Source organism: Lemur catta, chromosome 6 (genome assembly GCF_020740605.2).
Source record: "Lemur catta isolate mLemCat1 chromosome 6, mLemCat1.pri, whole genome shotgun sequence".
Taxonomy (NCBI): domain Eukaryota; kingdom Metazoa; phylum Chordata; class Mammalia; order Primates; family Lemuridae; genus Lemur; species Lemur catta.
The window spans coordinates 66,815,595-66,829,192 of NC_059133.1; the positions used below are offsets into that span (position 1 = coordinate 66,815,595).

General features: G+C 34.1%; 1 protein-coding gene across 1 annotated transcript in view; it reads left to right on the forward strand.

Moving 5' to 3' along the window:
* The window catches only part of CPNE8 (copine 8), a 198,873-nt gene that overhangs the window by 96,429 nt on the left and 88,846 nt on the right, over positions 1-13,598 (forward strand). The window contains exons 8-10 of the mRNA XM_045554030.1: positions 5,965-6,068; positions 10,455-10,559; positions 11,926-11,967. Of these exons, the coding sequence (XP_045409986.1) occupies positions 5,965-6,068; positions 10,455-10,559; positions 11,926-11,967 (251 nt within the window). The remainder of the gene's footprint in view (positions 1-5,964; positions 6,069-10,454; positions 10,560-11,925; positions 11,968-13,598) is intronic.

Sequence of the window (13,598 nt, forward strand, 5' to 3'; positions counted from 1 at the left end):
AGGACACCTAAATTTTAGTCTTGTCTCTTTCACTCTTCACCTGAGTGAGGTTGTGTTCATGGAGCTTTAATTTATACATTTGTAAAATACTAATGTCTTTTTTAAAGCCAGTTGATTGAGGGATGATTGACATACAAAAGGCTGTACATATTTAATGCATACAACTTTATGAGCCTGGAGGTAAATATCCATCCATAAAACCATCACTACGATCTATGCCATAGACATATCTAACACGTCCAATGGTTCCTCCCACACTCTTTATTTATTTTTTATTATTACTATTTTTGTAATAACATTTAACATAAGATTTACTCTCTTAGCAAATTTTTAAGTATGCAGTGCAGTGTTGTTAACTATATGCACCATGCTGTACAATAGCACTCTAGGGCTTATTTATCTTGCATAATTCAAACTTTGTACGCTTTCACTAATACCTGCCAATTTCATCCTCTCTTCAGTCCCTGGAAAATATCATTCTACTCTCTGCTTCCATGAATTTGACTATTGTAAAAACTCATATAAGTGCTATCATGTGTAATAGTATTTATCTTTCTGTGTCTGGCTTATTTCACTTACAGAATATCCTACAGGTTCATCCATGTTGTTGCAAATGGTGAGATGTTCCTTTTTGAGGCTGAATAGTCCATCATTATTTGTGTGTGTATGTGTGTGTGTGTATAAATTTTATATTTATATATAACATTTTCTTTATCCATTCATCTGTTGATGGACACTTAGGTTGCTTTTATATCTTGGCTGTTGTGAATAATGCTACAATGAACATGAGAGTACATATATCTCTTCAAGATACTGATTTCAATTTCTTTGGATATATACCCATAAGTGGATCAAATGGTAGTGCTACCTTTGAATTTTTGAGGAACTTTCATACTGTTACCCTTTGTGGGTCTTTTTTGAAAACAGCCATTCTAACAGGTGCAGGCTAATATCTTATTGCAGTTTTGACTTGCATTTCTCTGATGATTAGTGATGCTGAACAACTTTCATATATCTGTTAGCCCCATTTGTATGTCTTCTTTGGAGAAATATTTATTCAATTCCTTAGCACATTTTTTGAGTTGATTATTTATTTATTTATTTGCTGTTGAGTTGTAGAAGTTTCTTATATATTTTGGAAATTAACCCTTTATGTTATATAGTGTCTTAGTCCATTTTGTGTGGCTATAAAACAGTACCTGAGACTAATTTATAAAGAAAAGGAGTTAATTTAGCTCAGTAATTTATAAAGAAAACAAGGTTTATTTAGCTTAGCACTCTGCAGGCTGAGAAGTTCAAGGGCACGGACCTGGCTTCCGGTGAGGGCTTTTGTGCTGTGTCACACATGGCAGAGAAGGTCAAGGACAAGCAGACACGTGTGAAGAGAGGGAAGCCTGAGGGGCTTTGTAACAATCCACTCTCAAGGGAAGGAATACATTCCTGAGAGAACCAATCCAGTCTCATGAGAGTGAGAACACACTACCCTGAGAACAGCAAGCCATGCATGCAGGATCCACCTCCATGGCCTCAACATCTCCCACCAGACCCCACCTCCCAACACAACCACACTGGGGACAAACAAACCAGATCCAATCCCAGCATACTTTCTCCCATTCTGTAGTTTGCATTTTCATTCTGTTGATTGTTTCCTTTGCTATGCAGAAGCTTTTTACTTTGGGGTAATCCCATAAGTCTATTTTTGCTTTTGTGACCTGTGCTTTTAGTGTTATGTCCAAGAAATAATAGCCAAGGTCAATGTAAAGAAGCTTTTCTCCTATGTTTCTTCTAAGAATGCTGGTAATATTCTTAATACCTCCCCCAGGTGGATACTGTGCAGGAAAATATTTGAGAGGTGTGTAAATCATAAATTTATACAACTGTTATTTTTAGTGTGATAATCCTAATTATGTCAGCTTACTATGACATAGTTGTATTCAAGTGCAACTTTTACATCTAGTCAAATGCCAGAGTAGAAACTAGTGTAGTTTGGCAGTCATAATGGGAATGTATTTTCACTCAGTATTTTTAAAGTAGCTTGAAATTATCCACAAAATATATTTTTGTTTTCATTGATTGATAGATTCAATGATATTTACAAAATGGCTATAATGTCCCTGGAATAGATGCTTGAAATAGAGTAGAAAGGGAAAACAAACAAACAAACAGACAAAAAAAAAAAAAAAATCCCTAAAACATAAAAAGTGCCACAATAAACAGCCCTGGTCTTTGTCGTTAATGAACACATAGTTTGTGGGAAAGACATTAATCAGCTGATTATGCAGGTAAAATATGTCACGGTATGTGTCGAGTGATTAAAATATATTATGAGAGAGCACAATGGACATCTAATTTTATTAGGGAGGGTTCACTGCAGACCTCTTTGAAAAAGTGACATTTAAGCTAAGACTTAAAGAAGGAGTAGGGGTTTGTCAGCCAAAGGTATGAATTCCAGCAGAGTGCACAGCTTGTGTGAGGTCCTGCAGTGGGAAAGGGCTGTGTGTGTCCGCTGCCTGATGGCCAAGGGCTGGCAGTCGGAGATGACTGAAGTGAAATTTTGCAAATGAAGGTGGAAAAGGCCAGTCAGAGCTCATTTGAGGTTGGCCTTTATAGACCATGTTAAGGATTCTGCATTTATCCTACATGCAAGGGAAAACCTTGAAGCATTTTAAGTTGTGAACAACACAATTTCTTTCATGTTTTAAGAACCTTACTGCCTTCGTCCATTTTGCGTTGCTATAAAGGAATACTGGAAGCTGGATGATTTATAGAGAAAAGAGTTGTATTTGGCTCACGGTTCTGCAGGCTGTGCAAGGAGCATGGTGTCAACATCTGCTTCTGGTGAGGGCTCAGGGAGCTTCCAGTCGTGGTGGAAGGCGAAGGGGAGCAGGCATCACACGGCAGGAGGAAGGAAGCAAGAGAGAGATGAGGAGGTGCAAAGCTCTTCTCAACAGAACAACACCAAGCCATTCATGAGGGATCCTCCCCCGTGACCTAAACACCTCCTGCCAGGCCTCACCTCCAACAATAGGGGTCAAATTTCAACATGAGATGTGGAAGGAACAGGGAGGAATGTCCAAACTATACCACATACTGTATCTGTTGAATGGAGAATGGGTTGGATAAAGGTCCCGAAGTGAAAGTGGCAGAAAGGAACAAATGCCCCTGAATATGTCTAGGTAAGAGATAAGGTTGGCCTAGACTGAGTTGGTGGCAGTAGAGCCAAAGATTTGAAAAAAATGTTAGAGGTAGAATGATGCACCTTGGTGGTGGATTGGATAACAGCTGAGGAAAAGGGAAGAGTCAAAGATCACTTCCTTGATCACTTGGGTGGATAATAGTGCCAGTAATTGAGCTGGGAAAATTATGGGAGAAGCGAGTTTATGGATAAACATTAGGTGCTTAGATTTGAATGTGTTAGAAGTGGCTGTGAAACAACCAAGTGGATTTCCTGATAGGAGGTTCTTTTTTTACTGACATGGAGTATTGAAGAGAGGTCTTAAAAATCTATCAGGTGGGCCTGGCACGGTGGCTCACGCCTGCTAATCCTAACACTCTGGGAGGCCAAGGCGGGAGGATCGTTTGAGCTCAGGAGTTTGAGACCAGCCCGAGCAAGAGTGAGACCCCGTCTCTACTAAAAAAATAGAAAGAAATTAGCTGGACAAATAAAAATAGATATAGAAAATATTAGCCAGGCATGGTGGTGCCTGTAGTCCCAGCTACTCGGGAGGCTGAAGCAGGAGGATTACTTGAGCCCAGGAGTTTGAGGTTACTGTGAGCTAGGCTGACGCCACGGCACTCTAGCCCAGGCAACAGAGTGAGACTCTGTCTCAAAAAAAAAAAAAAATCTATCAGGTGTCATTAAGCATAAGAGACAAAATAACAACAAAACAACTTTGTAATGATGTATATAAACTCAATTAGATTTATATATTTATATACATCAGTTAGATGTATATAAATTAGATTTCTTCTGTGCTTGATACAGATGGAAGCTCTGCTAAGTTATTAACCTGGGTAATTGCAAAAACATATTTTTCCCAAGGATATATAATTTACTGGATTGAAAGAAATCCTTATTTTGAATCTGTAATTCATTTTATGAGCCTTAACAAATATAATTTGAAAAACTAAAAGTGTTAAGTTTACCAATGGTCATATGAAAATTCATATTTTAATAATAACTCTCTTTGAAGTTTTATTCACAATCTATTTGAAATATACACATCTTATTTATCTATTACACATTTTAAGTATATCAGAATGTTTCTTGGAAGTTAGTGTTTTGATCCAGGTGCCTTGGGAGAATGTGTTAAAAGGAGTGATTTTTTTTCTGCATCAATAACAATGTCCTTAGAATGTACCCATATTCTTAGAAAGCCACTCTCTCCCAAGGGTGTTTTAATATATGTGGAACTGAAAGGGCATTCAAAACAAACAAAACAGCCCTTCCTTCTCAATCCTGTCCTTGATTCTACAGTTTGAACATCCAGGATTATTCTTTCACTGCTTCCTTAATGGGTAGTATAGAAAGTTTTGATCTGTATGCCACAAGTTTGAAAAGAAACATGATTATGATTGAAGTTTTTGAGGTGATAGTGATGTCCATATTGTTCTTGCCTCTCTGCTGCTTTTAATTTTCTTTAAAATGTATATCGTCACTATGCCTGGCTAGAATGTATTTCCTGCTCTATTACGAATGTTCTTCTGACAGAAGTTATCACAGCTATATGCTAAAAAGCAAAGTAAAATAACACTATACCAATACTTTTGAAAATGAGATATCTGGAAATCTGAGCTTTCCACGGGCAGGGACTATCTTGTTCATTGCCCTATTCCCAGATTCTAGCTTGAGTATTGCTTGAGAGATGTTTGCTAAGTAAGTAAATGAATGAATGAATGAAAAAGAGAGATAGCATCATTTGTATAGTTTTCTGGAATCACTGAAAGGAAATATTGAGAATTTTAGGTGGATGCCTAAAAGTATTGGTGGACTCTGCAAAGTAAAGAAGTGGTGAATAAGAGAAAACTTTTTTTAGATGTTAATATTTTCACCACCCAGTATTCAAAATTGTGACCTGTTGATATAATCTACATTACTTTGCCACTCCATCTCCTTCCAAAATTTTTGGCATTTTCTTCAGTTAAAAAAAAAAAAAGCGAAACTCAAACCCTGGAGGTATTGATTTTAATTTTTCAATAACTATACCTTTTTTACCTTTTAAAAAAATGCTTGTCCTACCTACTTGAATAATGTTTAACTTCCGTATGATACCCCAGCTTGTTTACCTTTAAATCATGTCAATCATGAGTGCTCCAGTGCATAAATTGATAACAATGACTGGTTTGGCATAATAATTAACATACAAATATGTGATTTAAATTACAGATGAAAATGAAGGTGCTTTACCTTTCTTGAAGTGCAATATCATGAAAATTCTTTTTAAATATGGTTACTGAGACATTGTGGCACATTTGTATGTAATTAAGAAGGAAACTCCCTGTCCCCCAATTGTAAACTATGTGGACAGAATTTTATCTGTCTTGTTCCTCAATGTAATCATCTAATATGTCTCAACATGCAATAAATAGTAGTTACGTACTAGATGCTTGGTAAATGTTTCCTGGGTGAACAAGAATTAAAAAAATTATATTCTAAAAATATGTGTCTGAATAACTGAAGATTTGAATGTAGATCCTATTACATTATCTAGAGTTATCTAGCTTAATATCATTTTTAAGGGGGAAATGTTAAAAGTTTTTGAAAATAATTTTGTAACTAGAATGAAAATTTCCAGTGAAATTTTTGAAGTTGCACAATCCTTTTGTGCTATCTGGGACTCTCCCACCCTTGGCCATTTGCATTAAAGTGGCATATTTGTTTTCTTATCAAGTCTTGTTTGTGATCTGCAGTTTCTAGTTATTTATAGCCTGGGTTTTGACCTATTTTATGAATTTTGTTTTTAGGATGCTGTTTTGATGCAATTTTGTGCAAACAAATTGGACAAGAAGGACTTCTTTGGAAAATCAGATCCTTTTCTTGTATTTTATCGAAGTAATGAAGATGGCAGGTACCTTTATGTTTTATGCATTTTAACTCTACGGTAAGGATGATATTTGAATTATCAGTTTTTTTCTCAGGGAGAAGATTGATAATTGGAGTAAAATATTTTGGTATTTTAAAAATTGATGTGATCCTTGAATCTCAACACAATGTGTAAATTTATAAGCATTTTACATGTTTTGTTTGATACTTAAAATGAATGATTTCCATTTTCATAGAAATATTACATCTTTACTTTTTTATAAAATAATAGTGTTGCCATAGTAGTATGGAAGAATTATATTTTGTGGAAACCTAAAATGCTGGAACAAATGTATTTTGTTGTAGAATTGAACTTGAACCATTTTCTTAGAAAAGGATATGGATTTTATGGGTTTTTTTTATGCTACATTTTTTTCCAATAATGTCTGTGCCTAACTTTCAGTAAAAATTTTCATTATATTCTAGTAACTTGAATAATTTTCCCAGTCATGATTAATCTGGTTTCTGTGTGTTTTGAATAGTATTCATGGGTTATATGGTATAATTTAATGCATATGGCTTTACCATAAATATATTTGACTATTGTTTTTTTGTGATTCATATTGTACTGTCAGTATTCATGAGAATGCTTAGTTTTTGAAAATATGGCTAATTTCTGTTGTCTAGATTTAAATCCTGACCCTTGCTACTTAATAGCTATGGGACCATGGGCAAAATTTTAACCTATGTGAGATTCCATTTCCTCATATGTAAAATGGGGTAATAATCATGGCTACCTCACAGGGTTGTTGAGAAAATTAAGTGAATTACTACACAAAAACAGAAGTCGGCCTGACTCATAGGAAGAACTTACACATTAGCTATTATCTTATAGTATGATGTTTCCTTTTTTGTTTTCCTTAACTATGTGCAATAAAATATCAGCTGAAGAGAAAACATTGTTTGGAAATTAGAAATGAGAAAAGTAGAATGAAAAAAAAATCTGTCACTACTACTATACTTATAAATGAAGATATACAACATGTAATATTATATAACAAGTGTATATAATGTTACATAAAAATAAAAGTTTTTTATTTAAAGTGAATACCCTCAGCAGTTTAAAATGATGATTTACTATTATGAGATTCTTGTGGATACAACTACTTGGCAACTGTTGAATATTTTTGTTATGGTGTCATATTATTGACTTTTGTATTTTTCCCTTCAATTTTGGTGGTAAAAATGTCAGAGTATCTTTTGCATCTGAACATTAATTTTATTGTTATGAAAAATATTGGACAGTGAAAAAAATCATATTTGCCATTCATTTCAGAAGTAGAGGAAAACCAAAGAATGATTCAAAATTTAAGTCACAGTGTTCTTATGTCTCCTGTATGAACTACTTGCTTCCTGGATTTTCTATTTTTATTCTTCTTACTTTATTTATAAAGATTAGTTGTACAATTATAGAATTTCAATTTATCATACATTTAATGCTACTAGTGATACTTTTATTACAAAATTTATTATGCTTGTAAAAATGATACTCATTAAATAAAATTTAAATATTAAGATAAAAGTACAATTGAGAAATGTCAAATAATTTATCAACAACTATTTCTAAAATTTGGTGAATCTCATTTTAGGAAACTTTCAGTTTACCAGCTGGGTCCAAATATATACATTTATATGTTTTGTTTTGATCAGTTTTGAATGTGTAAAAATGCGTTTTATTCCTTACTTTTTGTGTCTCTATTTTTCACTGCAAAGATTTTAGCTTTATTTTTAACATTTATTTTAATACATATATATTCTTATATAAGAAAGAGAAGTACTTAATTTCTTAATTAGTAGAAATTCTTAATTTCTACTAGAAGCATTAATAAAAACTTTAATAATATATGATTGTAAATTCTTTCTTTCACATTTACTAACTTGATATGTACTTATAAGTGGGTAATAATTTTCCTTTAGAATAGCTATTTTAGGTAAATGGCTTCATTTAAGGTCTCTTCCTACAGGTTATTTAATAAAATATATTTTCTTATAATACTATTTGTAATACATACACATTATATTTAGATAGGAATATTCCTGAATGTTAGAAAAAGCTACATCATACTCCTGTCAGAATTTTTACTAGTTACTCCAGCCCTGGAATTCTCACTAGTGAAATTTCACCGCGTATATCATATCTAATGCATTACAAATGAGAATGATTAATAGGTGACAAATGACTACCTGGCTCATAAATATCTCACTAAGTTGAGTCACTTTCTTAAGAGGAAAAGTTTCGAGTGTCAAAAGTATTTAATTACTGCGGCTGTTGATACTAAGAATATAACAGAAATTTTGATTTAACTGTAAGCAAAGAGACCAAAAAGTTAGTAGATTGTTGAGCATGTGATTTGAAGATGGTCAGTTGGTCACGCACACTCTCTCTCTCTCTCTCTCTCTGTCATAGATCTAGCTATCATCTCTCTAGCTGTCTATCTGTATCTAACACCATACCAAAGACTTGTTATATATTAGAATATGATACAGGAGAAGAGAAATACCCATTGTAGATCTTTAAGAATGTATTACATAATTATGAAGGGAGGCAGATGCCTCTTTCTGAAACAAACCAACATAAAACTATGTCTTCCCCCCATAATTTGGTCCCTATGAATTTTTCTTAACTGTTTTTCTGTACTTTTACCTTTTCTCATTTGTTTCCCTCTCTGTTCCCACACCCATTCCCCACCCCCCACCCCTACTTCTCCCCATCTCCTTTTCTTTTCTTCCCTCTCTGTTGGACATCTTAATCCTCCTTTTCAGAGTTTTCTCTGCCTGCCCTCTGTATTTCTTTCACTGCCTTTTGCCCCAGTGGCTCCTAAATTGCTTCAGGTGAGAACATTTGGCCACAGATACATTCACCTGAGCCCTGTCAATTTAGTGACTCAAGTTTCCTTAGATGGACATAGATGTTACCAGGAAGTAGGAGGCACTAATGCCATAAATCTTGTAATGAAAACTTGATCCTGTTATACAGTATTATGTTTTTATCTAATCTTTTATTAGAAACCAATCCCTCTTGCACGACAGGAGGAAAATGGACTCAAAGGAAGAATATTTTCTTGTAGAGGTTAGGTGCAGTATGGTAATTACTATGATAATTACTATGGTAATGCTAATTACTATGATAATTATGTAGTAGTCTCCTGTTTTGTGATTGTTAGATTTTCACATTTGGAACACTTCATGACTAGGGTCTTGGTGAAGGCTGGATTTAGGTATTGTTTTAACCAAAACCACTTAAAATTTTTTCTAGCTCACAAACTGCTATATAGATTTACATTAAGCAAGAATATTTTCAGGAGCTGATTGATGTCTGGAGATTAAATGGTTTGGTGAAAACAACACTGGAATTTGAATCAGAAAACCAAGGTTAAGGGTGCTTGGATTCTACCCCTTATTGTGTGTATTGCTATCTTCCTTCCATCTGGGAATTCTTCAGATATATAGAGCCAACAGTTTAGATAAAGAAAGAACCACACCCTGAGTGGTCTCACTGTACATTCATGATGTTAATCTTAAATGGGGCCTAGAGCACTTCTGCCCCTCCTCATTCTTTGCTGATGAGCATACTTCCTATTTCATAAGAAAATGGAAGCAATGGGAGGGCTTCCTCATGATCCCATCACAACATCTGCCAGCCTGCTCTGCCTTCTCAAACCTTCCTGCAGAATGGCTGTCTGTACTCTCAAGGCCAATTCCTCTGCTGATGTCCTGGATGCCAGCTACTGTCATCTACTTAAAAGACATTTCTCCAGCCTTTCTTCCCTTTTATGCATCATAAATGATTACCTCTCTGCAAGATTTTTTTCTTTTAGCATACAACCTTGCTGTTATTTCTTCCATCTTGAAAAAAATTCAAAGTAACAACAACAAATTTTCTTTGATTAATCTTTCCTTTTAAGCTACACCAATTTCTCTTTGTCTTTTCACAGCTAGACTCAAAAATGTTGTTCACACAGTGTGCCTCAATTTCTCTTCTTTCTTAAATCCAACCATGTTTCTGTCCCCAGGATTCCAACAAACTACTCTTCTCAGGGTTACCAATGACCTTCATATTCTTAATGATGGATGCATATTTTTTTACTTGTTCAGTATATCTCCACAGTGTTTAGCGAGATTGTTTACAAAACAGGTTTAGGATTTGTTAAATTTGCAGACTACTTTTGGTAAACTTATTGCAAAGTATGTTATAGTGAGCTAATCTTTAAAGTTTTAAAAATCGGGCATCTCTTTTCATTAAATGATGCAGCAGCAACAGAGGGATTGACATTTACTCTGCATAAAAAGGAAGAGAGGAATGACTATTAAAACAATAGGTCAATTAAAATAATTGAGTCATGAAAATAACTGAAAACTTTTTTTCTTACAGTTTTACAATTTGTCATAAAACAGAAGTTGTCAAAAACACTCTAAATCCTGTATGGCAAGCATTCAAGATCTCAGTCAGAGCATTATGTAATGGAGATTATGACAGGTAAAACAAATGACAACTTTTCTGAGGATTTTGAATATTCACTATATATCTAATACTCTAAATCAGATTTTTAAAAAATTAAGTTGGGCTCTTTACCTATGTAAATGTGTATATATAAGACCATGGATAGTTTATTCAAAAATTTTTAAATAACTTTTTCATAAATCCACAATGACTAGGAGAAGAGGGATAATTTGACTAATTAAAATTTGGCTAAACTGACTGATTTTCCAAAAAAAAAATTGCAGAGTGATAAAAATATATTGAACACTAGTTTAAGTTTTAACTCATTATTCAAAAGTTATTTCAGAATTTTCATTACCTCAAGGCTTTCATGTGATATTGTCTTTCTACTATAGAATAAGTAAATATATAAGAGGAATAAAACTATGGCTAGATATATTACCAATCCTGACATACTCTTGAAAATCTTATTTGGCATAACTACTGTGATGACTGCTGATTTGTAAAAGTTCCATTGATGTATAACAGGGAGATTTTAGCATTCTACAAGTAGCTGGGTAAGGCGGTCCTGAGATCTTCCCACAATATAACAGATGACTTCTTAATATCACTTTTTTTCTTTTCCTTATGAAACATTATTGTAAGGTTATAATATAAAAACACTTACCCACTCCCCCAAAAAAAGCAAATAAAAAGGAAAAGCCTGATCTCATTTTTATGTTACTCATCTTGTTACTTATATAGAAGAAAATAGAAATTTAATTAACCAATATCATAGAAGAAACTATTGATTACCAATGTTATTATATTTACTTTGAAATTTATCATGCAACTTGACTCATTTTATTTATTGAATAAGATCATAGCTTTATTTAACTTGACTCATTTTTTTTTCATAAGAAAGTGGTTCTCACAATGTTTCCTGATTAGCAGCATGAATATCACCTGGTAACCTCGTAGAAATTTAAATTTTCAGACCCCAACCCAGACCTGCTGACCCAGAAACCCTGGGAAAGAGATGCAATAATTTGTGTTTTAACAAGCCCTCTATGTGCCTCTGACCAGTGCTGAGTCTGAGAAATACTGCTTCAAGACAGTGGTTTTCATGAGTGGAGAAGTGAGTTCATACTTCCCCACTGGGGAGTTAGATCAAACTACACATGCTTTCCCATATACTTCCCCTGTGCCCTTTAATGAGTAATAAAGATTCTAGAAGCCTGCTTTAAGATGTAAATTGAATTCTATTAATAAAATTAACAAAATCAGCTTCCAATTAATTTGTAAAACCTACAAGCATACATTATTTTATCTAAGAAAATGAACTTATTTTAAAATTCTCAATCATATATTATTTTGATCTTTATACTAAGTCATTTTGTGTGTATGTTTTTCCCATGGACAGAACAATCAAAGTAGAAGTATATGACTGGGATCGAGATGGAAGGTAAGACATTTTCTTTTCTTTTATTCATATTCTTGAAACTTAATATACTTTAACACATACATGCATTGAAGTGACTACATTTTTAAATTGTAATTTCCAGAATGCATATTTTGTCTTGTTTTTCTAAATGTTATTGAGGTGTTTACATGAAATTTTAAGAATGAGTGTATTTTATTCAACCTGGTGATGAAAATAGAGGTTTTCCTTATTTCTAGTAACATAGTGAAGATTTTCAATTCAGACCTGATGATTTCTCATTGTCTCCCTCATAGATGCCTATTTTCCAAGTTGTAGAGCAGTGGTTCTTGAATTTCTGCATTTCTGCATCTCACCATTTTTTTGAGAATTCGCATAACCTTTGTATCCCATATGGTTTAAGAGAGTATACCTGAGCATCACACCCCTCTCAACTCCCACCAAAAAAAAAAAAAAAGAAAAGAAAAGAAAGAAAAAGAAAGAAAGACACATATCAGAGAGACAAACAACAAAACAAAACTCTGGAATTATGTTTGGTGATTACCAAACTAAATAGTCGTTCAGGGCTCTGCAATCACCATCTCCCTCTTCATATCACACTAGATGTTGAAGACTAAAAGAGAGGGAACACACTACTGTTTCTTTTTTCTTGAAGCATTTTTTCCAGAGTTTTTACTCTCTGAAGTAGGCTTGATATTGAGATTTTTTTAAATGGTGATAAGCCAGGGGACCCAGAAATGTTCAAATCCCACTTTGTCCTAGCTAACTGCTTATCCAGGTAGGTCTAGAAAGGACTAAATTACAGATACCAAAGGAGAAAGGAAAATGGGAAAGCAAAGGGTATTTTTAGTTTTCCATTTGGCTAATGCCCGAAACTCTAACCTATGATTCACTGATAAATGGAGCTGAAAAGTGAGGTTAAAGCTCAAGATCTAAGCAAGGCCTTCTCTCTGCCTCATATACAAGCCAGCAACCAAACCCAAAGGGATGAAAGTGCCTGAATACCTGAGCACTCCTATGAATACAGGAACAAGTTCAAAAAGCCTTACCTGTGCTGAGGTAAGCCTCTCTTCCCTTCTGCATGGGCAGGAAAATGCCCAGTTGGAGAGCCACATGCAAGCATGTATATGACATTTACCCATATGCTCAGTTGCACACATGGTCCAATAAGTGTCCTGAATTTGACCCAGTTAGTATTTTTTTCCTTTGCAAGAAGTGATGAGTATATAAGACTTATATACCAAATAACTGTATCAGACCCAAGGATATCAATATTCCAGTTGTATCCCAAACATGAGCATAGTAAGGAGTCATAATACTGTATGGAAGTGTACTCTTAGAGATAATCTATTTCTGCCAGGTTATCAATTTTTTAAATTAATTATTTGGTTCTGCATGCATTCTGAAGAAATCTTATCAGAAAACTTGATGTTTTCCCCAGGGACTTATCCTCCATTGCTTCATTAAATTTGATTCACTGAGAAAATGAGTTTTACTGCTTAGGATAATAGAAAGAAAATAATGCCAATCTGAGTAAAGGAAGACTTTATGCCCTATCCTATTTTAAATTTTTATTGGAATGAGCAAAAGCAGTGGCCTTCCCCTAGTAATTTTAAAGAATTGGGGAAATGGTTTTAATTTGACTATTTAGAAAC